This window comes from Gopherus flavomarginatus, chromosome 15 (assembly GCF_025201925.1).
Source record: "Gopherus flavomarginatus isolate rGopFla2 chromosome 15, rGopFla2.mat.asm, whole genome shotgun sequence".
Lineage (NCBI taxonomy): Eukaryota > Metazoa > Chordata > Testudines > Testudinidae > Gopherus > Gopherus flavomarginatus.
Window position 1 is genome coordinate 13,646,985 of NC_066631.1, and position 27,175 is coordinate 13,674,159.

The 27,175-nt window shown below is 43.4% G+C and overlaps 1 protein-coding gene across 3 annotated transcripts; it reads right to left on the reverse strand.

Moving 5' to 3' along the window:
- Positions 1 to 674: 674 nt before the first annotated feature.
- Positions 675 to 26,203, reverse strand: LOC127035033 (glutathione S-transferase theta-1-like). Of its 3 annotated transcripts, none has more exons than XM_050924531.1 (7): positions 26,016 to 26,203; positions 20,659 to 20,775; positions 18,527 to 18,583; positions 10,799 to 10,886; positions 8,367 to 8,517; positions 2,218 to 2,394; positions 675 to 1,386 (listed from the first exon to the last, which is right to left on the reverse strand). In XM_050924531.1, the coding sequence occupies exons 2-7, from the start codon at positions 20,768 to 20,770 to the stop codon at positions 1,186 to 1,188; spliced, it is 786 nt and encodes a 261-aa protein (XP_050780488.1). In that variant the 5' UTR covers positions 20,771 to 20,775; positions 26,016 to 26,203; the 3' UTR covers positions 675 to 1,185. The 3 variants fall into 3 exon arrangements, with proteins under 3 accessions (XP_050780488.1, XP_050780487.1, XP_050780489.1); XM_050924530.1 differs by having other exon boundaries at positions 20,659 to 20,778; XM_050924532.1 differs by lacking the exon at positions 18,527 to 18,583 and having other exon boundaries at positions 20,659 to 20,778.
- Positions 26,204 to 27,175: the final 972 nt, after the last annotated feature.

A 27,175-nucleotide genomic window follows, 5' to 3' on the forward strand; every position in this document is an offset into this window, starting at 1 on the left:
AGCATGTGAGATGTTCTCACCCTTACCTCCCCCCACTTCCACCCAGGCTGGAGGGTAAACTCTGCAGAGGAACTTCTGAACTCTAGGGGCTGCACTGGCCAAGGTCAGAAACTGTGGGTGGGGTGACTGTTGAGTTGCTGGACTTAAGACCCTGAGGGGAAAAGGACACTGCCAAACTTACTTGGGGGTGGGTCTTCTGCTCATGATTTGTGCTATGAATCCTGTTTGTGGTGTTTCCCCAACATAATGCCACAATGTTTTGTGTTATGGTTTGTGTTATGAATCCTGTTTGTGGTGTTTCCCCAACATAATTGCCACAATGTTTTGTGTTATGGTTTGTGTTATGAATCCTGTTTGTGGGGTTTCCCCAACATAATGCTGTATTGTTTCCCTCCTTTATTAAAAGGCTTTTGCTACACTCAGATTCCGTGCTTGCGAGAGGGGAAGTATTGCCTTGTAGAGGCACCCAGGGGGGTGGTATGTAATTGTCTCAGATCACTGGGTGGGGGCTCGAGCCAGTTTTGCATTGTGTTATTGAAACGGAACCCCTAGATACTGAACCCGGCCCTTGTTGCTGCCAACTCTGATGGGCAGGAAGGTTACACTAGTAAATCCTTAAAAGGAAAGAAGGTATAAAATATTGAAGTTTTTAGTCATGATATTTTCATTGACAATGGGGAGAAAGTTTTGCCTAAGCAAGGACTTCAGGATAAAGTTCAAAGACAACAGGAAATCATGAATATAAGCATACTGAAATACAGATTCCACCCATTTAGGATTCTTTCACAATTGAGTGTTTTCAGCGGAATCCAAAGTCTTTGAATAGTTTTCTCATCACTGCCTCCTTAATTTTGCTGTAGTTCCAGAAGGTTTATGTGTTATTGCTACAGATCACCTAAAAGCAAATATGACAACAAAAAAGTCACAAAGCCCCCTGCCCCAAGAAGATTTGTTGCCCGTTTATTTGTTCTCAGATGCTTCCTGTGAATTTATAGCTTCAGATTCTAAGATTTCCCCAGCTTCTGTCCCTGAGGACAATGGACTAAGGGAGGGTTGCATTTTCCACATGGAAAGTGCTGCAGTATTCTTTCCTCCTTATGAAGGGCACTTACTCATAGTGCTGGAGAGGGGTTTGGGGAGCAAGATGGTGGAAAGCTGCAGATCAAATGGCACCAGAACGTTAACTCATTTCATCATTTTCCTCAGCACAGGCGCCAGATGCTCTTTCAGCTGTGGGTCAATTTGGATGTTGCTGAGTTCCTTGATATTCAGGATAAGCTCGTGTGCTTCCTGGAAGAGCTCTTTCCCCACAGCTTCCTCCACCTGGTTGCGCCATTCTGACAGCTTGGGTCTGTCTTCAAAGATGTCACAACCTACTCCAATGGGCTGCACAGAGAGACACAACTGTACTGAGACATGCTGAAGCTTTCACAAGGGAAGTCATCTTAAGTGTGTATGTGGGCGGGGGGGGGAACCCATGGAAGAGCATCAGAAAGGTTGAGAGATCTCCTAGTCTACCTATGCATCTGGAAAAAAACCCAACTGGACTGTATCTCTTCGTGCATTTTAATAGTCCCAAATCCACTCCTGACAAAAGTGTCCACTTTTACTTGATGATGACACATGATGTGGCTAGCACTTATTTTGAGTAATGCTCAGCTACTGCATTAAAGAGATGGGGTTAGTGATTCCATTGGTGGCTGCTGATACTGCCTACTTGCTATTGGTAGTGAGGAATGCTAAACCAGAGAGCGACCTATGAGACCACCACCACCATTGTCATTTAAGCCGAGGTTTTAGTTGGCGCTTCCACTCTACTTTCTGCCTCTCCCACCCTCCGAAACACTTCACTGCAGAGATGCAGCACTGCTATTTGTTAGCCACTGGGACATGGAATTAGGAGCGGGAAATGCTCTTGCTCTGCAGGATCCCAGCTCTGATGGCCTGGGACCGAGCAACCAATCTAAGTATGATCCACTTAATTTGATTAAAAAAAAAAAGCTTCCCATAGCTTTGCTACTGGAGGAGTTTCAATTTGGTATCTTGTGGGTCTGGTGTGGGGAAGAATAGGTAGCTCTGGAGGAGAATATTCTAATATGGGAATCTCTCCCTCTGCTGAATTAGATCTGCACTCCTTCTCTAGGGAAACAGTATCAATGCTGCTCATTCCCAGGTAGTTAGACAATACCAGCTTCATGATTACAATCCACTACTCACCTGCATGAGCTCTACAATAGCCATTAGGTCTGCCAGGGAGATTTCACTGCCCACGATGAACGGCTTGTCCTGAAGGAATTTCTCCTCAAACTGCTTCAGAGAAATAGCCAGCTCATCCATAACCTCCTGCAGCTTCTCCGGAGGCAATGTCTGGCCTGTAAAGAGGGGAATGAGCACCTATGTGGGGAGAAGGGAATAGAATTAGCCTCCATAGATATACTTGCACTGGATTTCCTTTGCCTTTGGAAATGGGATCCACTAAGTTTACTGATCATCATGTCATACAATCTAGGATCAGCTCGAAGTGATGCTATATTCACATGTGGCAAGATCTCAGCTTTCATTAAAAGATGATCCTTTACCCTTCAAAATGTTCACAGTCAAAGCAATCGTGTCCAAAGCAGTGTACAGAATAAGAACCCGCACTGTTTCACAGCTTCCTCTTGCAATGGCTTCTGATTAAGCATCTTGTTTATTTTGGGAATGTGACACTGACAGCTAGCCAGCTCAGGTCACAACCTCAAGGAAGTATTAAGTGTACAAATTCACTTGTTAGAAGAGAACAAAAAGGAATGTTATCACATTACATGTACCTAGTAATTACATTTGCTTTAGATGCATGAAAGCTTGTGAAATTATGTTATTGTCTTCACCTGTTTCCTGTGATTGCTATCTTTTTACCTAATTAACCTTAGCCCAGTGGTTCTCAAATAAGGAGAACTATTTTAATGAGGTCACCAGAGCCAAAGCCTGAGCCCAGCTGCCCGGGGTTGAAGCCTGAAGGCTTCAGCTCTGACTGGTGGGGCTCAGGTTACAGGCCCCCAGCCTGGGGTTGCAGCCCTTGGGCTTGGGCTTTGGCCCCCCACACCTAGGGCAGTGGGGCTTGGGGTCCCCCCACCTTCCACTAGGGGGTCATGTAGTAATTTTTGTTGTCAGAAGGGGGTCGTGGTGCAATGAAGTTTGAGAACTGTTGCCTTAGATCAAAGATGTGTTAGGATAAGAGTTGGCCTGATGTCACATTGTTCATGAAAACTAATGAAATTGTCTGGATGCCTATAACTAAATGTATTAGGATGTCTCTGTAATTGAATGGCCCGTCAACTGGGATTGAAGCCTTAAACTTTAAATGAGAAGGTTGTTAACTTCAAAGTATGGGTCATTATGTAAGACAGTGAAAGATCTACAAACTTGGTCTGCATTTAATCGACAAAACAAGACCCCCTGCAGGGATGTAAATGCTTGCCAGACTTTTCAACTATAAAAAGGGAACCTGGGAATGATTCTGCATCTCTGATCTATTTAGATGTGTTCCAAATACAAGACAGAGGTCCCCAAAGCCATTTTGGGCAGTCCTGAGAGACTTATGGAGAACTAAGCAGATACACTATCTCTGCTATCACTTTGGACTTACAAACTTTGACTACCTGTTATGTATTTTACCTGCTTTAACCCCTCTGTAATGATCATTTCTTTTCCTTAGCTAATAAATCCTAGGTTAGTTGACTAGAGAAATTGGCTTTGGTGATTTCTGGTTTTAATAAACTTTCATCATAAAGTCCAGTTTATCTGGGTGGTAAAAAGGGGCTGGAGAGCTTAAGGAGACTATTCATGGCTCCATGGTTAGACTAATTCTGTAGTCCAGGAGTGCACATTTGTTACTGGTTTGTTGAAATCTAGTTATAGAATATACCATCAGTTTGGGGTATCAGCCCTGTTTTCTGACAGTCTGACCTGAGATTGGTTCTTTCTGTTGTAGCCATATACCAGGCACCATGATAGGAAAACAGAGCTCTGATCACAGATTTTTGCAGGTGAAACTTAGAGCAAATATCTCCTAATCATTAGCATACACAGCAATTCATTCCATGATTGCTTAATCCAGGCCAGGATTTAAGCAGATTTTATGTGGCAACAATATGAAGCACAAGCAGTGTTCCTTAGCATGTGGGTTATATATTCATTGTTTTCAAGGCCTGAAGGGACCATTATGACCATCTAGTGTTACCTTTGCCATAGAACTTCACCCAATGATTCCTACACAAATATAACTTGTGGCTGAACTACAGCATTTTTGTTTTGGAAAGACATCCAGTCTTGATTGAAAGACTCTAACTGATGGAGAATGTACACATCCCTTGGTATCCTGTTCTAATGGTTACTTACATTCCCAGTTAGAATCGAAGTTTGCTACAAGGTCTTTGTAAATCCGGCATCCTGAATAAAGAATCCCCTCTGTATTTACTACACCCAAGGCCTGGCTCTTCTCCATGGCAAGGGACAAAACAGTCATACAGTTTTAATTTAATATTATTAATAAAAAAGATACAAATCCTGCATTTATTTTCCGAGAATCGTCAAGTGAATCAGGAAGAAGTTTTATTACTTGGTTCAGAAGCAGTGCTGGGGCTTAGCTCCTGCTCAGCATAGCTTATTCAGAACAAGACGTGCTATAGATCGTTCAGGCCAGAAGGAACCATTAAGATCATCTAGTCGGTTCTCCTGCATACCACAGGCCAGTAAACCTCATCCTGTAATTTCTCCATCAGGGCTGGCTCCAGGGGCTTTGCTGCCCTAAGCAGCCAAAAGAAAAAAAAAACCTGCGATCCCGATCTGCGGCAATTCAGCGGGAGGTCCTTCGCTCCAAGGGGGAGCGAGGGACCCTCTGCTGAATTGCTGCCGAATACCTGGACATGCCGCCCCTCTCCAGAGTGGCCGCCCCAAGCATCTGCTTGCTAAGCTGGTGCCTAGAGCCGGCCCTGTTCTACATCAAGCCCATAACTTCTGTTTGAGCTATAGCGTATCTTTTAGAAAGACATCCAGTCTTGATTTAAAGACTTCTGGTATAGATAATCCCTTTCATTCCTAGGTCAGATGTTCCAATGGTGAATCATAGCATTTCTGTGTAGTGGCTTGGGACAGCATCTTCCTCCTTTTTCCATTCTAGGGACAGTTTGACTTCTCCCATATCCTAGTTAGTGCCCTGTGTTACAGAGTGGTTTTATATCCTTCCCTACCTCCAGCGATACAGCAGATACTTCCTGGACCAGGGTTATCTAATTAGCAGTGAGATTAAATTGGATTAGAACATAAGCACATAAGAATGGACATAGTGGGTCAGACCAAAGGTCCATTTAGCCTAGTATCCTGTCTTCTGACTGTGGCCAATACCAGGTGCCCCGAGGGAATGAACAGAACAGGTAATCATCAAATGATCCATCCCCTGTCGCCCATTCCCAGCTTCTGGCAAACAGAGGCTAGGGACACCATCCCTGCCCTTCTTGGCTAATAGCCATTGATGGACCTATCCTCCATTAACCTATCTAGTTCTTTTTTGAAGCATGTTGTAGTTTTGGCCTTCACAACATCCTCTGGCAAAGAGTTCCACAGGTCGACTGTGCGTTGTGTGAAGAAATATGTCCTTTTGATTGTTTTAAACCTGCTGCCTATTAATTTCATTTGATGACCTCTAATTCTTGTGTTATGAAAAGGAGTAAATAACACTTCCTTATTTACTCTCTCCACATCAGTCATGATTTTATAGACCTCTATCATATCCCCCCTTAGTCATCTCTTTTCCAGGATGACAAGTCCCAATCTTATTATCTCTCCTTATACGAAAGCTGTTCCATACCCCCTAATCATTTTTGTTGCCCTTTTCTGAACCTTTTACAATTTCAGTATATCTTTTTTGAGATGGGGAGACCACATCTGTACTCAATATTCAAAATGTGGGGGTACCATGGATTTATATAGAGGTCATATAATATTTTTTGTTTTATTATCTATCCCTTCCCTAATGATGCCCAACTTTCTATTAGCTTTTATGACTGCTGCTGCACATTGAGTGGATGTTTTCAGAGAACTATCCACAATGACTCCAAGATCTCTTTCTTGAGTAGTAACAGCTAATTTATATTTTATGTGTATAGTTAGGATTATGTTTTCCAATGTACATTACTTTGCATTTATCAACATTGAATTTCATCTGCCATTTTGTTGCCCAGTCATGCTTTTTTTTTAGATCCCTTTGTAGCTCTTCACAGTCTGCTTTGGACTTAACTATCTTGAGTAGTTTTGTATCATATGCAAATGTTGCCACCTCCCAGATAATTTATGAATATGCTGAATAGGACTGGCCCCCAGTACAGACTCCTGCGGGACACCACTATTCTACTCTCTCCATTCTGAAACCTGACCATTTATTCCTACCTTTTGTTTCCTATTCTTTAACCAGCTACCGATCCATGAGAGGACCTTCCCTCTTATCCCATGACAGCTTACTTTGTTTAAGAGACTTTGGTGAGGGATCTTGTCAAAGGCTTTCTGAAAATCTAAGTGCACTAAATCCACTGTATCCCCCTTGTCCACCTGCTTGTTGACCCCCTGAAAGAATTCTAGTAGATTGGTGAGGCATGATTTCCCTTTATAAAAACATGTTGACTCTTCCTTAACAAATTATGTTCATCTATGTATCTGACAATTCTGTTCTTTATTATAGTTTCAACCAGTTTGCCCGGTCCTGAGGTCAGGCTTGCCAGCCTGTAATTGCCAGCATCACCTCTGGAGCCCTTTTTAAAAATTGATGTCATATTAGCCATCCTTCAATCATTTGGTACAGAAGCTGATTTAAATGATAGGTTACAAATCACATCTGATGAAGTGGGTATTCACCCATGAAAGCCTATGCTCCAATACATCTGTTAGTCTATCAGGTGCACAGGACTCTTTGTTGCTTTTTACAGATCCAGACTAACACAGCTACCCTTCTGATACTTCAAACCACAGTTAGTAGTTCTGCAATTTCACATTAAAGTTCCTTCAGAACTCTTGGGTGAATACCAGCTGGTTCTGGTGACTTCTTACTGGTTAATTTATCCATTTGTTCCAAAACCTCCTTTAATGACACTTCAATATGGGACAGTTCCTCCGATTTGTCACCTAAAAAAGAATCTCCCTCATATCCTCAGCCGTGAAGACCAATGCAAAGAATTCATTTAGTTTCTCTGCAATGGCCTTATCATCCTTGAGTGCTCCTTTAGCATCTTGATTGTCCAGGGGCCCCACTGGTTGTTTAGCAGGCTTTCTGCTTCTGATGTACTTACAATGTTTTTGCTATTACTTTTTGAATCTTTGGCTAGGTGTTCTTCACATTTTTTTTTTGGACTTTCTAATTATACTTTTACACTTCACTTGCCAGAGTTTATGCTCCTTTCTATTTTCCTCAATAGAATTTAACTTCCACTTTTAATTTTCTTTGAAGCTTTGTGACAGCAGGTTGCAGAGATTGGAAGCAATTGCATGTTGCATATATGACTCATATTTGTGTTTCTTCTTTGTGGAGTTTAGCCAACTGTACTCTAATGTCAACAGAACAGGAAGCTAAACAAGCCCCAAAGTGTTTAGTCAATTACTGACAAGGGCAAAGTTACAACAAGCAAGATGAAGTTATTACATGTTTACTGGCAACTCTCCGTTCAGAGTGTATCCCCATTATTTCTATTCTTGTTTCCATTTTGGAGTAGCATCCGTGTGTGCTGGAAGCAGACAGTCCCCTACAGATTTTATAATTGGTGAGTCTGCAGGGGACTGTGATTAAAGAATACAAGCCTTTCAGCTTTGTATAGCAGAGCATGTACAAGGAAGCAAAAGGAACCCAGGTCCTATTCACACCTCCAAGCTCTCTCTTTGGCTGTGTCTATACTAAAACCACAGGGTGTGATGCTTTTTGTGTAGACATACCTGAGCTAGCTTTAATCTAGCAGTGAAGGTGCAGCAGCACAGGCTTCAGCAGGGACTAGCCGCCTGAATAATCACCTAGGGTACCGGGTCTGGGTGGGCTTGTACAGCCTGCACTGAAACAGCTTCACTTTCTGAAGATCTATAAAGATCTGTGCTTCCCTGGCGAGGTTCAGACCTTCTGTGTTAGACTGATATTTTTAAGGGAAAGTTATTACCAAAGTCTTCCTTCCCATATCCAAATACTAAGGAACTGGGAACAATTGCCTGTGTGAGGTTTCCTCTCAGCTGGGTCTGGGGCCAAGTGTGCTATTTTGGGGAGACAAACTTGCTTTATATAGGAGCTATTTAAATGTCCCATGTCCAGCGAGGAAATACGAGTATTCTGATCTTTTAGCATTTAATCTTCTTACCTTGATCCACAAGGCCTTGCCAGCATTACCCCGGATGTTGGTATGATGCCATGACAAGTATTCATCTACTTGGGCCCGTTTCTGTGTGTCGGATGGGTACCAGTGATCAGGGGTGTTGTACTTCCAGCTCAGATACAGAAGAATTGCAGTGCTGTCCAGAAATTAATGGGAGATAAACAGTGGGGCAGATAAGGTGAAAGAATATATTCAGTTGCATCAATCTCTCCTCCCTCTTTTCTAATGTTGCTTCCACTAAAAAGTGTTGGGGCTGGGATTTTCAAAGGAGCCTAATGGAGGTAGCCACTCAATTCTCACTGAAAGTCAATCAAAGCTGGGCTGGGCACCTAACTGTTGTAGGTTCCTTTCAGAGCTTTAACCTGTAGGAAAATTAAACCTCAAGATGAAACCAGTGTTTGTACAGTACCTAGCACAATGGAGTCCTGGTCCATGACTAGTGCTCCTAGGTGCTCCATTAACACTACTATTACTACTGCTAACACTAATAATAATCTGTAGACAATATTTTGCTAAAAACCCATTAGCAGCTGTACTTCTCCGATTTCTCTCTCATCAGTGCAGATTTTCAAGGGGTTTGTGTACCAAAAGAAACTCTCTTTAACTGGCATCTTCCTCCAATCATCTTCATAAAGGCCCTGTCCTGCAAGGTCTCCCCACCCAGAGCTCCTAGTGAGGTCAAGGGAATTCCTTGCGCAGAGAGCTTGCAGGATCAGACCCTTGGTGTTTGTTGCAGCTTGCAGTCCAGTGTTTGTGTCATCTCTACCAGGCAGGAGAAACCAGCTGGTTAAAAATCTTAATAATTTGCAATAACGTATGATCAGCGATTGTGGTGAGGAGTGAGTGCCATAGAAAAACTTATATTGACAAAAGTAAAGAAAGAAAATACAGCCAGCCCATGCCATTCTGATACAGATATCACTGAACTATTTTAGCATTGTGATAGTGTTAGCCTGCTGAGCTAGGGCTCTTCAAAGGATGCAGACAGGTCATTTTGTAAAATAAAAACAAGGTTTTATCTGTCTGATGCTTATATGGCCTTTGTAGCTGTAGTATCTTAGTGACTAACACGAACAGAAACGTCGCCATGATTTTGTATTTCAGAGTAAAAGTTTTTTGTTTGTTTGTTTAGCATTAAGCATTTCTCTGCAGTGTTCATAACCCAAGCCTTTGTTGTGTAGTGCATGCACATGAGAACTAGATGGCAAAACCATGCCTAAGGCCCTAGGTCAGAGGTCGGCAATCTTTCAGAAGTGGTGTGCCGAGTCTTCATTTATTCACTCTAATTTAAGGTTTTGCGTGCTGGTAATAGATTTTAATGTTTTTGGAAGGTCTCTTTCTATAAGTCTATAATATATAACTAAACTGTTGTATGTAAAGTAAATTAGGTTTTTAAAATGTTTAAGAAGCTTCATTTAAAATGAAATTAAAATGCAGAGCTCCCCGAACTGGCGGCCAGGACCTGGGCAATGTGAGTGCCACTGAAAACCAGCTCGCATGCCACCTTTGGCACCTGTACCATAGGTTGCCTACCCCTGCCGTAGGTGCTATGGTCACACAAATAATACATAATAACAATAGTATGTTTTCATCATGGAAGCTAACAAATGCAGAAAAGCAAACAAAGCAAATGAGATTTTTTTATTACAATAACCTGAGATGTTAAAAGGTAAGAATTTTAAATCTTTGTGTATGATTTTTATCTTGGCAGTGTCCCTTTCACTGTAAAGAAGTTTCAAATGTAAGAAGGTCGTTGCAAAACATTTTAAGTGGGTACCTACAGCCCAAGCATGAATGTCAGTTAAATTAACCCCTTCAGAACCAGCAGAGAGGCACATGAGACAAGCACTGTATTGTCCTGCTCCAACCCATGCTAGAAAATCCTTGGTTCCCCATGAATAACAAGGATGAATTAATCTAGAAATCGCTGCTCCACAATTTCAAATACACCTAACCAAAGAGGACACTTCTGAGTATCAGCTCCAAGTCTGAATCACATCATGTATTTGAAATATGTACATAGATTTAAGAACATAAGAATGGTCATACGGGGTTAGACCAAAGCTCCATCCAGCCCAGTATCCTGTCATCTGACAGTGGCCAATGCCAGGTGCTTCAGAGGGAATGAACAGAACAGGGAATCATTAAGTGATCCATCCCATCAACCATTTCCAGCTTTAAACATTTAAATGATAACACTGCATGTGAGTCAAGTCCCTACCATCTCCTTTCTTTGCAGGAACATAGGAGCTGAGATACCAAAGCAGACCATTGATTTATCTAATCCATAAATGCATATGGCAAATTCAGCAATTTTTTATCAGCCATAGGGAATGATACTTCCCAACCCCTGAACTTAATCACCTTATCCCCTCATAAGTATGGTGAGTAATGGAATTTGGGGATTGAATGCTTACCTCTCTGCTAAAGTCAAGACTCCATCCTTTAGTGCTGGCACTTTCTTTAGGATGTTCATTTTGCCAAACTCTCCTCTACAGTGTTGCCCTAAAAACAATTAAAATGTGATAGTCCATGGTCAGAAGTATCTAAACCTGTGAAAACTGAAGCAAGCACTTAGCTCATACATAACTAGACCATGCATGAATGAGGATCAGTCAAACCCATACGAACATTCTACCTTCACTTCATGGTGTTCTGTTAGAGTTTTCCTACATGTGCATGTTTCATATTAAAAAGGGGCATAAGTTAAGAGCCAAAACATAAGCTATGTGTGAACTTTGCAAGCTGCTCAGGTCTGCCAACGGCATGGAGCAGTTCAGGATGTTGCATGAGGATTCAGTCATTTGACTCCTCTCAATGCTAGTTATTAGTATTATATAGTTTATATTATGTAGCCAATATTGTGTATTTTTAAAGGCCCTCTATTTAAGCTAAATGATTCATCCTCCTACCATGCTTTGCACTAGAAACATATTAAACTGTGATTAGGGTCTTCTTCTTGGTACATGTGAAAATCATCAAGGACAAGATAGCGTGTAGTTGAGGTCTGCTAAAATTAATAGGTAACTATAATTGTTTCAGTTTTCCAGAAATATTTTGGTATAGATGTCCAAGAACCTTGGAAAACATGTACAAACTGGATAAGAAAGAAAAATAGGACATAAAATGAGACAATGGAATGTGGGGAATTTCCTGTCCATGATAAACAACACAGAGGGGTGTGTGTCCATCAGTGGTGTGATAAGGTGTAATCCCTGATCCATATAGCTGTGTTGGCAGTCGCTTATAGTGTAGGTGCATTATACTGGCAAAACATGCTTTTACCAGTATATCTTATGTCACTGGGAGTGGAGGTTGGGGACTGGAATGCCAGTATAACTGCATCCACATTAGGAGTGCTTTGCTGGTACAGTAGATATGTATACTATATCAGGAAAGTGCTCCTCACTGTCCAGGGTGTAATCTTTGTTTAAAAGCTCTCCACTGCACAGAGAGACATATAAAAGAGATGGTTTGCTGTCAGATTGGGAGGATGTATCTAGTGGAGTCTCACAGGGGTCTGTCCTGGGTCTGGTACTATTCAATACCTTTATTAATAACTTGGATAATGGAGTGGAGATTATGCTTATAAATTTTATGGATGACACCAAGCTGGGAGAGGTTGCAAGAACTTTGGAGGACAGGGTTAGAATTCAAAACAACCTTGACAAGTTAGAGAATTGGTCTAAAATAAACAAGATGAAATTCAATAGAGACAAGTGCAAAGGAAAGGAGGGTGAAAATCAAATGTACCACTACAAAATGGGAAATAACTGGCTAGGCAGTAGTACTGTTGAAGAGGATCTGGAGGTTATAGTGGATCACAAAATGAATGAGTCAATAATCAGGTCCTCCCTCAGTCCTCTTTTCTCAAGCCTAAACATAACCAGTTTTCTTAACCTTTCCCCAGAGGTCAGGTTTTCTAAACCTTTTATTAACTGTGTTGCTTTCCTCTGGACTCTCCAATTTGTGAACATCTTTCCCAAAGTGTGGCACCCAGAATGGGACACAGTAGCCCAGCTGAGGCCTCACTAGGCTAACATAATTCTGGGGTGAAATAAGAGGAATGTTGTATGTAAGACACAGGCGGTAATTGTCCTGCTCCACTTGGCACTAATGAGGCCTCAGCTGGACTACTGTGTCTAATTCTGGGTGCCACACTTTGGGAAAGATGTTCACAAATTGGAGAGTCCAGAGGAGAACAACACCATTAATAAAAGATTTAGAAAACCTAACCTCTGGGGAAAAGTTAAGAAAACTGGGTATATTTAGTCTTGAGAAAAGAAGACTGAGGGGGGACCTGTAACAGCCTTCAAATACGTTAAGGGCTATAAAAAAGAAAATGATGATCAATTGTTCTCCAGGACCACTGAAAGTAGGACAAGATGTAATGGGCTTAATCTGCAGCAAGGGAGATTTAGGTTAGCTATTAGGGAAAACTTTCTAACTCTAAGGGTTGTTAAGCTCTGCAGTAGGCTTCCAAGGGCAGTTGTAGAATCCCCAGTATTGGAGATTTTTAAGAAAATGTCAGATAAACACCTACCAGGATGGTCTTGGTTTATTTGTTCTGCCTCAGCAAATGGGATGGACTCGAAGACTTTCTAGTGTTTCTTCCAGCCCTACTTTTCTGTGATTCAATGAGATTGTAACAGAAGTAACCAGCTGATCCCTTGTGTTCTATCATTTGTTTTGTTTTATATTTTCTTTTCCTTTCTTTAATAATAAAATAGCCATGGCTAAGAATTGTGATTTTGCGTGGTCTCAATCATGGTGTCCCCAAGGGTTTGTAAAAGAACAGTGTGAGTCACACCCCTGAGGTGGCTGTAAGAGGGATGACTTGTCCTTACAAGGCTCATTGGCACTTGACTGCAGAATTGCTGGTGCAGGTAGCAAGTGGGGATTAAACCCCAAGCCCCCATGTCGTTGTCTAGCTCAGGTAGGCCTTCCTGTGGCGGTGTTGCTGGGCACAGTGTTCCGGCTGAGCCCCTCAAGGGACATGGCTGAACCTGTACTCTCCACCGCAGGCCTCTTGCTGGCAGGGTTAAGAGCACAGCTAAGGACTGAACCAGCCCGCAATTAGGCCACATGGGACAGGACTGGTGCTGAGCTGGAGCCCAATTGGCGTGAGGGGAAAATTTCCCGCCTTCTGGTGGATTTAAACCTTGCCCGGCCTGAGGGAAATAGCCCTCTGATTGGCTGTCTTCCCTACCTGCCCACCTCCTTGGGCTGAGTGACCAATCAGAGCTGCTACTGGGAGAGCTAGCGCTCACTCTCTCTCTCCACAGCAACCCAAAGCCATTCTCACAGGAAGGGAGGGTGGAAAGAGCCCAGCCCTCAGGACAGCTCTGCTCCCTCCTCCTGCTTCCCTCGCTGCAACCCTGGCCCATAGCCCACGGCATTGCCCCCAGCCTGGAAGGGGAGAGCAAACCCCACTGCAGCCCCCAGGCCTGGGAGTAGGGGTGCAGAACCGTAGGAGGAGCAGAGGTGAGGCAGGGGCGGCGGCTGGGCCGATTGGGGACAGAGGCTGAACTGATGGGCTCCAGGAGGCAGGACTGATCTGGAGGTTGGAACAGGGGCAGAATTAATTGCTGGGCAGGAGATGAGCAGATGTGGGGTGAGAGTTCCTGCACCAGAGGCCAAAATCACCTCCCCCAATAAATCTGGGAAAGTAGTCAACACTAGTTGTCATACACAGGCATGCACACACGTACACACACGGGCTGTCCATAAATTATATAATACATTTTTTTATTATTTTCGAGCCTTGCCTACCTCTTGTAACAGGTTGGAATAACACTGAAACAAACACACAAAATTAACCGCCCACCCACCCTCTTGTGTAGCTTATGGATAAGCTCTACCACAACCACCTCACAGACACAAAGGGGATGGGGAGGAGGAGTTAAAAAAATCAAAAGTCAGACCAAAAAACACACTATCACCTTTAAAAAAAAAAAGTGATTTTTTTTTTACAGTCTGACTCATGGCACTTGAGGTCAGCAATACTGGAATCAGCCAAGGAAAGTGAAGACCAGCAGAACAGGGTTGAGGCACAGTAGTAAGGCTGAATGGTGAGACTTGCACTGCAGCTGCTTGTAGCTATCCTGTGCAGAAAGGGGATTTCTTTGGGAGTCTCATTCTAGCACCTCTCACCACCCCAAATAGTCACTAACGTTAAACAAATATGTTAACTGAGAGGCTCAAACAAATTTCCAAAGAAAAGAACAGCCCTGAGGCAAAGTACAAGGGCAAGGGTCATTATCTCCAATACTTTGAGCTCTGTTGACAGACTAACCTCTCTGCAGAGTTAGGTTTGGCTTTTGGATTCTATAACAGACAGAGCAGGCTGTAGGGAGTTGTCTCCATGAGGATTTAGTTGTCCACTGTTAGTGAGACAAAAGATCCCAGAATGTGGGGATTCTGTATGTGGGAACCAACATGTGCATCTTGGACAGTAGTTTCATCATTGTGTTAGGTTAAAGGGAAACAGCATCCATGTTTCCCAGCAGTCTAAAATTCACAAGGTGACAAACACCTTTCAAAGCAAATGCACCGAGAATTTATATATACACTTTTAAGTTAGTTATCCCCGGTGTCTGAGCCTATTGTTAGAGGTAGCCAACAACTGAGTGATGATGTCCTTTATCACAGTGGCTGCAGGAGAGCTCCATGTGTAATACCCTGAACCAGCTTCCAAGCTGCTTTAATAATTAACAGTCCTATTAAGAACTCAAAATTAGTGCCCTTGATGGAACTATTAAGTTATTAAAGCAGCTTGGAGACTGGTTCAGAGTCTCTTACAGGAAGCTCTCATGCTGCCATAGTCACAAATGAGAAATTACATCTGATTTTTTTGTTGCTTGATGGCTCAGCCTTGCTGAGATTTCTGTCACAGGGCTATGCACTGAGCCATTCAGGTTTGCAAAGAAAAGTCTTAATGCCAGCGCTGGTTTCACATTGCTTCAGTGGGATTAATGCTTTATTTTATTTATTTATTATGATAATTATTATGACTGATCTTTATATTTGCAGTTTAGCAGAGATAACAGTGTAGCTCCTATTCTACTAGGCTGTGCTGGCCAGTATATGTGAGAAGCCTGTTCACAGGTCACATGGTGTTGACCTGACTTGCGGAGTCATCTTTTGAATGGGAACTGGATCTTCTGCAAGTAAATAATGATTTCAAAATAGCACCTCCAGCTCTCTTGGAGTTATGTACACAAGGATGGCTGCCCTGCCTCAGAGAGCAATTTCAATAGGTAGTATACACAGTTGTTCATGGAATCAAGAAACTGATTAGGTATAATGTGTTAGGGGAAAGGAAGTTTATTGGACAAAGGAAAAAGAGCAAACTGGGTAATACGTTATAAAGAAAAGAGAAAAATCAATCCATTTGTCATGGCCAGCCATTCGCCCACGATTCATATTTCTGAGAACTTCACTTCTTTTTAGTTTCAAAGCAGACTAGGGTGACCAGATGTATTGTTTTTAAAGGGATAGTCCGGTATTTAAGCCTCCCCTGCTGAGCCACCTGTCTGGCTGGCTTCACTGAAGCCCCTGAAGTCAGGTTCCCTGGGTCCTGGTGCACAATGCATCCTTACAGCTTAACCCCTTCCTGCCTGTGCTGTAACCGGGGGACAGGAGGCAGTGGGTTATATTGGTGTCCAGCAGCAGCCTGCAGGTATTAGCTTCCTTGTAATGCTGTGCAGGCAGGAAGGGACAAGCTGCTTCCAGCCACAGGGGAGTGTGGGAGAGGGGGAAAAAGATGAGCTCTCCAACAACAGGGGCCAGGTCATCCCTTCCCCCCACTCCCCTGTGGCTGGAAGCAACTCCCATTCCTTCCCTCCCACACAGCGCCAAAAGGCTGCTGCTGGCCACAATTTGGTGTGAACCCTGGCAGAAATCTGGGGAGGGGACATGTGACACTGCATGCTCCTCCACATGTGTTGCCTCAGAAGACTTGGTGCCAGGTATCAGGAGAGCCGGGTCCGTCCCAGGGGCCCAGCCAGGCAGGGAGAGCGGAGAGCACCGGGCAGGGAGGGTCGGGTTGCTTGGTCACCCATCTGTGTGAGAGAGGTGTACAGGAGTGTGTGTGTGTCACCTCTCCCTATATGAACCCTAAAGCCTTAAAGATAAGAAGGTAAATAAAAAGAATCCAGCTATGCAGTATTTCTTTTTAACAGGGGCTCAGTTAACTTGATGTTAATTTGAACATTTGTACCGCATAGTTCTCATTGGTTGCCATTGAACTAGCTTGAATACGAGTAATTTTACCACATCTCCCATATTTGGCAGAGGGAAATATGGTCACCCTAAAGCTGGCAGATGGGCATAGCTGGAAGCTGCAGTCAGTAAATGAGTAACAGTCATTTTAAACAATTGTGGGGGTCTAAACAGAAGCAAGCTGAGTGCTTCTGATAAATAAATAGCCCTATATAGCGCTCCCATGCAGACATTCAAGGTATCTCTACACAACAATGTCTAGTGCCCAAGCTGTCCTTCCCCTGCAGATTCTCTGTAACTAACCAACTAAACTTGCTAGACATGGCTGTAGGACATTCCCTGCAGTGCCACAAAAGCAGCCACAATACAGATGAGTCAGTTGGGCATCCCAGGAATAGAAGCACACTCGTCAAACCACAATAGCCTCTCCCTTAGCTCCCTACAGTAGGGAGTTAAAATAGTGCCATTGCCTTAGCAGTGAATCCTTCTTTCTCTCAACAGACTGAGCAAAGCTTCCAGGGGCTGGAATAGTGGAATGGATTCATTTAGGCTGTGCACCCGCTCACAGGGTTTACCTTCTTTTGTGTCTCTCCCATGCATCATGGGGCACTGGCTGGCAGGATGACAGCAAGAGGCTGCATACATCTGTCTCTGAGCTCTGCCCTCTGTGTTCTCTTCCAAAATAGTCCCTCTTATGCCCTCCCTCCCCTCCCTCAGCATTTTTTACAGGCTGTGAGAGCATGTTTCCACTTTCAGGGAACACAAAAGCTCTACTTACTCATTAAGCACTGACAGAGGAGAGAGCCCGCTGACTTGAGCTCACTAGCATTACAGTTGTTTGTTTCCCTGCAAGAATTCTACAAAATGAATCAATAATGTGATGAATTCCAGATAAGTGGCAGTTTATTGTGGAAGAGTAAATTTAAAAGGAAGCAACAGAGATTCTGGTCACAGAGCAAAACTGGAAAGGGAAGAATGTGATGACCAAGTAAAAGAAAGCAAATATATCTTCTCTTATTGGTGGGACAACAGGATTCCACTAGTATTGGTGAAAACAAAAGGGCTTGTTGATTGGACAGCAATATTTGCTCTTTCATATCTAGGCCTTTCAGACCTATGAGCAGAGATTGGTCATTAGCCTGAGAAAGGAGCACATGGATATAAACACACTGATTTGCCGTATCTGCAGAAACTGCCCATAACTCCCTGGCATGGATGTACCATTGAATCTTCTGAGTTATAAGCAGCCTCCTGTTCACAGCTCCCATTTAATTGAATAGGTAAAACTAGACACCCTGTACTTCCAAAATGACCACTGTCTAGGATTGCCACTTTTTGCCATACAAAGTGATCTTCTGGTTGCTGGATCCCAAGAGGCCTGTCTACACTGCAAAAAGCCATGTTACAAGACAATATTTCCCCAACCACTTCATAGAAAATTTTGTTCTTGCTGTGTAGATGGCACCAAACAGTGTTACACATGTTGCCAAAGCCCTGTAAAGCTCAATTTGTTTCCCCCTTCCATCCAGATGAGGCCAATCCATTTTAAGAAGATCTAGGGACTATCTTGTTATAACATGATGCCAAGGGACAGTTCTTGCCTGTCATTTCTAAAGGAGAGAAGCATATGGTTAGTCAGGCTGAACAACAGGCATTGTTTGTTAACTGGTTGTAAGCCCTATTAGTCAGCTGAGAAGTCAGTGCAGGAACTCTCTGTGAGTCCCTATTCCAGGGAGAGAAGAAGCTGCTGAGATGACACTGGGGGAGGAACGGGGGAAGTAGAGAGCGAGGAGTGACAGGGGGAAGAAGAGAGCCAATTCAGGGCCCCCAAAGCTCTGATAGAAAGGGGAGGCAGTTCATTTTTGTAGGATTCTGTCTCTTTTGTGTAGTGCAGGAACAGTGTCTATAACTAGGACACTTACCTTCGTGTGAGTGTCCAGGATTATTGCCATCTGGCATTTTCCTCCCCAGAATGGAATCTGCCAACAGACAGGTCGATTACTGTGACCGAATGCACCCCTGCATTTGCACTCTACACACTAGCGTAATGATCTTGGTACAAAATATGCCTTGTTAGGTATCATTTGAAAACTAATAGCTTGCTGGTCAGTAATCTCATGGTAAAATGTATGTAGCAACATTATATGTAAAGTTATGAATTCTTCCTGAATGATGTCAGTGGCACAAGTTCAAACCCATATAGCTTGAATTGGTCAAGCAGGCCTATCTTAAACAAAAGAATGTGTGTTTAACTCAATTTACATATAAGTAGGAAACAAGGCCCTTAAGACAGCAAGAAGGAGACAAGGCAAATCTGCATTTTAGCAAAGTACAGCAGGGAACCTTTTTCACCACTAGATTCCTTGTCTCTGTTCTCACAGCAGCCCTGAACTTTTACTCAGGGTAATTCTCAGGAAAATGCTTTTCAAAGGGTGACAGACCTATAAAAGTGAGGGGCAAAAACATCCCAGGTTCTCTCCCTATCCATCTCTCTCTTGCACCTAAGAAGACAAAAGAAACAGCCTATGAACTTGGGAGCAGATCCTGACCTGAAACGTAGTCAGCAGTGTTACTGGAAATTTGTGGTAAGAATGGACCAAGCCTAGTTTGTTAAGTTTAGTACTAGGAAGCATTTTATCTTTATTTTGCTAGTGATCATTTCTGATTTGAATGCCTTATACTTGTACTTATTTAAAATCTTCCTCTTTATAGTTAAATAAACTTAATTTATTCTTTAATCAAAGCTAATCCAGTATTGTGACTTGTTTGGGTAACACGATTTAGGGTAGCAAACTATGGTATATTGATCCCCTTAGAGGAGCAATGGACCTAATGTATTTGGACTGTTCAGGAGGGGGCTGGACAGTGCAGAACACATTTTGGGAAGAAAATCTGGGACTGGGAGTGTGTTGGGGTCACCCTACAAATGGTACCAAGGCTGATGGAATTCAGAATGGGACTGATGTGTGGCTGGCAGGCTGCAGCTATACACAGACATTCAGGGTGTTACCTGCATGCTGGAAGGCTATTTGTGAGCAGCCCAGGTGGGAGCTACAGCAGCAAAACATTGTGACACACTCAATTGCAGGACAGGGGTGACACAACCCCTGACTGGTCTGGATTGCACTCCGCAATGTCATAAGGACACAAACCAGAGGGACAAAAGGAAAAAAGCCTTAAATACTAGGAGGTCCTTAAATAGGGCTTATTTTCTTCCCATCCCAAGTAAAGCCCATGCTATCTACAAATGTCCAGCTTCCTCATAAACTTTCCAATCCTGTTCCTAAAACCTCTATTACCCCCATCTTCCTACCCCACCCCCAAGAAAAACTGACTGCTACACACAGGTTATCCCAATTCCTATCTCCCCTCTGCACCACATTCCACACAGGAAAAACTACCTCCCCACAAACAAACAGACTTCTCATCTCCCACAAACTCCTGGCCCCCTCTAACTCTAACTCCCTTCCCAGTAGGAAAGATCCCAAGATTTGAACTCAGTTTTCCAGCATCCAGGCCTTGTAACACCTGTCTCCAGACTTCCCTATCCCACTCAGACTCCCTCTCAGTGGAAAAGGCTCCCACACTTTGCATTGCTCTTCTTTCACTAACTTCTGTAAAGTCTGTTATGAGCAGAATAATGAGGGGTTTTCTACCTGGAAATTTACCAAAATTTCTATCCTGGAATATTCCAGAAAAGTTATTTTTGTATGAGCCTCTATGTGGACCCTCCTATTCCAGAATAAGCATGTCCATACAAGAACTGATACCAAAATTATAATCAACCCAGAATAACTATTTTGATACAATCCCACTATAGAAAAGTCCTTAAAGGAGGAAAGGAAATGCACAGAAATCCTGGGGAGGGGATGGGAGGAGAAGGAAATGCACCACAGTTCCTTAGGGCTTGAGGAAATGGGTAATATAGCACCCTCTCCACAAGTGCAGGAAGTGTAATTCGACTCAGTTCCTCATGGACAGGTGCTAACCAGGCTCAGCCCCCAAGGGGGGATGGGATACAGAGTGGTAAAAAGGCTCAGCTCCCATCACTGACCTTTGAACAGCTCCACATGCTTGAACTCAAAGGGGATGTTGTTCTTCTTTGCGAAGATGTAGACCGCTCGGCAGGGCTGGGAAAGCAAATCCAGGTAGAGCTCCAGACCCATCCTTCCTGCTGGGCACAAGGAACAACAGTGAGAGAGAGAGAGGCTTGTCTTAATGTGGCTTTGACAGCAGCAACAGACAGGGCAGACAGAAATTTCTCTCCAAGGCAGACAGTGGCTTAACTTTGAACCAATAAGGAAAGCCCTTTCCCTGGAGTGCCACGTGTTCCTCCAGGGGAGGTAGATGGGGCAGGGACTTCAGTAGGTGGGTGGTAACTTTCCCTCTCATTCAGAAAAGGATTAGACATTTATACATATAATACTGAGAACAGCCACCGTTAGGTTACTTGGGGTAGCAAAGTACCAGGAATATCAATAAACCTTCATCTTCAGGCCAACCACTAACTGGTTAAGCAGCTGGCATACTGTGACCACTGCTTGTTATCCAGATCACTGCTACCTTGTAATCTCCCACCTGTTTGTTTTATCCCATGTGTCTCTCATCATAGACTGGAAGGTCTCTGGGGCAAGCACCAACTTTTCATGATATCTATGTACAATGCATCGGACAATACAGTGGCTGATCACACAATACAAATAAATAATAATAATTAACTGCATGGAGTTAGGAAGACTTTTCTCTTAGGGATAGGTTCTTCCATAACTGTGGGGCTCATGTACTTTCCTCTGAATCATCTGGTATTAGCCACTGCCAGGAACAGAATACTGGACCAGATGAACTACTGGTTTGCTCCAGTGTAGCAGTTCCTATTCATATTAGAATAGTGCCAGCTCCCAACAACCACCACGTTGACATTGTCCCTGAAAAGGAACCTTCACTCAATTCAGCATGAAGTCTCATTATTATTTCTAACTGCTCTAATCTCTGAAGTCTCTGTAACCCTTTGATTATTTGCTGTTTTTCCATCCCCTCGGGGAAAGCAGCATCAGGTCATTGATCAAAAGCAACTGCAAACCAGTTAGTTCAGCAAACTCAGTAACCAATAGGAGACAATGGGTTGGGAGAGAGGCTAGGATTTGGGAGACCTGGGTCCAAGTCCCTGCTCCATCACAGACTTCTTGTGTGACCATGAGCAAGTCAGTTAGGTGGGAGTGAGGCACCTAAATACCTTTGTAAATCCCATCCTTAGTCTCTCCTTGCCTCAGCTCCCCATCTATAAAATGGGGATAATAATACTTACCTATCATTAACAATTGTTAGGCACTCAGATACTACAGTAATGGGGAATATATAAGTACATAAGATAAATAAATTCCCCCCTACAGTTGTCTAGGACTGGCCTTTGGGACCTAAGAAATCCACTGTCACAGGCCCTTGGTGTTTAGGGGTGAGATCCCAGACTGATCTGTAGCTTTGTGAGGCCATGCTGCCCAAGGAGTCAGTGGTGGCGTCAGAGCTCCGGAAAGTTTCCTTCCAGATTGCTGTCTGCAACTGAGACTGCTCCACTGCCAAGCAGCCATTGTGGTCTTTGCTCTCAGGAGAGAGAGCTCAATGACATAAAAGACATTTCAGGTTAGTGAACTAAGCACAGGATGGAGAACAATGACATTATAGTTGAGTAGTTAGGGTTTAATCTTGCATGATTAAGGTACATTAAAGGGCTTTCATTTACCTGGATCATCAAGACCTGCACTGCCAGTTCCCAGTATAATAAAGTGTATTTCTAACAGCATCAAATTACAGGCCTGCAATGTGTCTCCACATGCATCACCTGGGTACCTGAGACATGCAGGACAGACAGAACTGAGTGGGGAGACACTTTGTTTAGGAACATTGGGGGAGCGTGTGGTCATGTGAACTAGTATGCTTGCTGGCAAAACCATTAGTAATTAAAAAGCATTATTAATATCTCTAATCAGTTTAATAATTTAATATTTTTACTGATTGTATATTTCTCTTTAATCAAATCATTACATAAAGTATATAGTTATTGTTTTTAATTTGTTTGCTTGTGAGAGTTTGAATTATTTGTGAGTTAAAGTGTGGTAGCCACTGCTTTAGGGCAGTTAATCCTTTGTCTCACTGGAGGCACTACCAAGAAGCTTTTTTCTTTAGCACAAGAGGAGGAGGAGTTGGCCATCTAGCAGCAGCACAGCGAAATGAGACCAGGTGACAGAAATTTTGGAACTGTCCGAAAACTGTGAGGTAGGAAAATAAGAATAGCCATACTGGGTCAGAGCAATGATCAGTCTAACCTAGTATCCTGTCTTCTAACAGTGATTGGTGCCAGATGCTTCAGAGGGAATAAACAGAACAGGGCAATTTATCAAGTGATCCATCTCCTGTCATCCAGTCCCATCTTCTGGCAATCAGGGGTTTAGGGACAACCAAAGCATGGAGTTGTGTCTCTGACCATTTTGGCTAATAGCACTTGCTGGACCTATCCTCTATAAACTTCTCTAATTCTGTTTTTGAACATAGTTATCCTTTTGGCTTTCACAGTATCCCCTGGCAATGAGTTCCATAGGTTGACTGTGCCTTGTGTGAAGTACTTCTTTACATTTATTTTAAACCTGCTGCTTATTAATTTCATTGGGTGACCCCTGGTTCTTGTGTTATGTGAAAGGATAAATAACATTTCCTTATTTACTGTCTTCACACCATTCATGATTTTATGGACCTCTATCATATCTTCCCCAGTCCTCTCTTTTCTAAGCTGAACAGCTCAAATCTTTTTAATCTCTCCTCATATGGAAGCTGTTCCATACCTCTAATAATTTTTGTTGCCCTTCTCTGTACTTTTTTCAATTCTGATATATATATTTTTTTCATATGGGGCGACCAGAACTGCGCACAGTATTCAAGGTGTAGGCATACCATGGATTTACACAGTGGCGTTATGACATTTTCTGTTTTATTATTTATTCCTTTCCTAATGGTTCTTAACATTCTGTTAGTTTTTTTGACTGCCACTTCACATTGAGCAGATGTTTTCAGAGGACCATCCACCATGACTCCAAGATCTCTTTCTTGAGCGGTAACAGCTAATTTAGACCCCATAATTTTGTATAGGTAGTTGGGATTTTTGTTTTCCAATGTGCATTACTTTGTATTAATCAACATTGAATTTTATCTTCCATTTTGTGGCCCAGTCACCCAGTTTTGTGAGATCCCTTTGTAACTCATCACTGTCAGCTTTCGTCTTAACTATTTTGAGTAATTTTGTATCATCTGCAAATTGCCACCTCAATGTTTACCCCTTTCTCCAGGTCATTTATGAGTATGTTGAACAGCACTGGTCCCAGTACAGATCCTTGGGGAACCCTGCTACTTACCTCTCTTCACTATGAAAATTGGCCATTTATTCCTATCCTTTGTTTCCTATCTTTTAACCAGTTACTGATCTATGAGAGGACTTTCCCTCTTGTCCCATGACTACCTACTTTACTTAAGAGCCTTTGGTGATGGACCTTGTCAAAGTCTTTCTGAAAATCCAAATACACTATGTCCATGTTTGTTGACCTCCTCATTGACTTGTATTTATAATGTATCCTTGGCATAGGGTTGACAACCCTCCCAGATTGGCCAGAGTCTCATGGAATTGGGCTTGATTTCCCGCTACTGAAGCCAATCAGGGAGATTTTAGGCTGCTAAAAGTCCAGTCAGTGGTGCAGCGAGGCTAAGGCAGGCTCTTTATGTGCCCTGGCTCTGTGTAGCTCCTGGAAGTGGTCAGCATGACCCTCTGGTTCCTAGGTGCAGGGGCAGCCCGGGGTCTCTGCGCACTGCCCTTGCCCTGAGTGCTGACTCCACAGCTTCCATTGGCCAGGAACTGCAGCCAATGAGAGCTGTGGGTGTGGTTCCTATAGGCAAGGGCTTCACGCATAGCCACCTGGCTGCCCCTGAGCCTAGGAGCCAGGTTAGTGTCCTAATCACTGGAGCCACCTGAGGTACGCACTGCCTGGCCGGAACCTGCATCCCAACCCCCGTCTCAGACCTGAACCTCCTGCACCCAAACTCCCTCCCAGAGCCCGCACACCTCACCCCTTCCCGCACTCCAACCACTGTCCAGGCTCAGACTGGAGCCCTCTTCCACACTACAAACCCCTTGGCCCATCTCTATCCCAGAGCCTGCACACCCTCCTGCACCCAAACCCCCTACCCCCAAGTGGAGTGAGCAGGGGATGGGGCCTCAGAGAAAGGGCAGGAGCGGGAGAGGGGATGAGTGTTTGGGTTTGTGAGATTAGACAGTTGCCAACCCTACCTTGGCAGGAACTGATAAAGCTGCTGTGGAGAGCTCAGTCCATACCTTTAATTCAGCATTATTCTTACTATTTTGGAGCTTCAGAAGAAGCTCATTTCTAGAGATCAATATACCCCTATGCCCATCTTCTGGGTCAATTACCACTGCTTGGTGATGTCCTGGAGCGGAGATCTGCAGAGTCATTTTGGGGGTATGAAGAAAGTTTGCTCACTAAAACCTGTACTTCTCTGAATATATTACCTCTGCAGATCCACAGTCACCAACCCTCTTCCCCAGTTCTCTGAGGTTTAAGATTCCCTGCAAGGAAAAAAGAACTGAGGGAGTCCAGAATGGACACAAGCATGTGCCTTGAGCCACTGATTGTTCTGTGCTCTGGAATGGAGCTGCAGCTTATGTGATTTCTGGAGTGTGGATATGATTATATTTGGAGCATTTGAGTTACTGGGAAGTATCCTTCTGCACACCCCAAAGTCAGAGCAGGTGAGCCAATGAAAAGTAAAGTCATCCATAATCAAATCTACCTCAGTCCCTAGCATCCCCTTAAGTTTACTGCAATTGCTGAAGGCTTATATTTCACACTTAGATCTTCTGAAAGAGTCACAAGAATCTCAATGAAAGGAAATCACAGGAATTGCTGCCTTTTTATTTATCACACATATGACTGTTACATAGCAGTATGAAAAAGCTTTAGGGCTCTGAGCACAAGGTTGAATTACAGTTGGAAACAATCTCCATAGTTTTTGTTTATTTTGATACACACAGGTTGCTAGGATTCCTGCTCTGCATTTTCTAGGAGGAATAGGGATTGCTGTTAAACTAGTCTATCTGCAAGAGTCTTCCTAGCAATTTGGTCTGGAGTCACTTCAAGGCAGTAAACAATGAACCCACTCCTTTTACAGCACCATTTTTTGGAATTACAGCTACATTTTAAGACTCTTCCTCAGTTTCTGTAGCTGAGCAGAGAGAGATGGGCCACGGAAGTGTTTCTTTTCCCATATGATGTGGAGTTCTTCCCTCACAGCTAAGAGCAGCCACACATAGAGCTAGGAGACCAGAAGATACAAAAGAAAGAAATGTACTGTTACCATTTTTTTAAATAAACATTTCAGGCCACCATCTTCAGCAGCCTAGGTTTCATTTGCTCTTTTAGTTGTGGCTCAATCAGCATGCTGTTCAAATCTTGGAAATTCAGGATCACTTTATGTGCTTCCTGGAAAAGCTCCTTCCCCACAGTTTTCTCCACTCGATTGTGCCACTCCACCAGCTTGGGCATGTCCTCAAAGATGTTATAACCAATTGCTATGAGCTGCAGAGAGAGACATATGTAGTTGTGAAACGCTTGGGTGAAACTTTGGTAAGGGAATTCACCACTTACACAGCAGAATCCATTCTTGGCAAGTGCAAGAGTACTGACTGGGATTTACCTGTGATTGCCACAGGTAGGAAAAGAATTCGGTAAGGGAGTTGCTAAAAGCTGGAGGATGACACTCTCAGCCTTTTCTCTCACCTGCAATAAGAAGCACCTGAACTGGATTTCTGTGCCCATCTCCCAGGGTAATGACAGCTGTTTTATGATCAAAGGGGACTGGAACTATGTTCCTCCACAGTGCTAGAAGTCTAGCAGTCTTGGCTGGATTTTCAGGCACTGTGATGCACCTGATCACCATGTGCATTTGGGCATATTGAAAATATAATAAATGTATCAGATGACACAGTAACATGCACCTTTTCCAAGATTAACAAATTCAGACACCAGTTTTTTTCCCACCTTCGACCTGCAGATGGTATGACAGCCTGTCCACATCACAGTGAGTAACTCCAGAGACAGTCAGCACTGCTACTTGTGTCAGCCAGAGGAGGGTAATGGGAGGATGTCACTGCCGGCCTGGAGGTGAGCTTCTGACCTATCCTAAGTGCCATCTATTTAATATTTAGAAATGACCCACTCAGAAATCTGAGCTGCTGGAGAAGTTTCTGGTTTGTGTTTTGTAGGTACCGTACAGGGAAGACATTGCCTTGTGGAGCAAATCTCCAATATTTACAGTATGTAAATGTTGAAGCAAATTCATTCCTAGGAGCTCTTGTCTGACAAAGTTTGTTGGGCAGAACTGCTGAATCATAAGCCTTTCACCACTAATTGGTTGACAGCGCCTTTGTCACCTGGAGAGGAGTCATTTGGGGCTCTGAGTAACAATGCCTCAGAGGAGAAGCTGCAGAGAAATGAGACTTTGGTCAAAGCAGCACG

Excerpts from the sequence above, each read along its gene's own strand:
- LOC127035033 (XM_050924531.1), bottom strand. The coding sequence starts at position 20,770 with ATGGGTCTGGAGCTCTACCTGGATTTGCTTTCCCAGCCCTGCCGAGCG. Across the intron at positions 18,584-20,658 it reads GCATGTGGAGCTGTTCAAAG|ATTCCATTCTGGGGAGGAAA; the intron begins GTCAGTGATGGG and ends GTCTGTTGGCAG. Across the intron at positions 10,887-18,526 it reads TCCTGGACACTCACACGAAG|GGCAACACTGTAGAGGAGAG; the intron begins GTAAGTGTCCTA and ends AATTGTTTTTAG.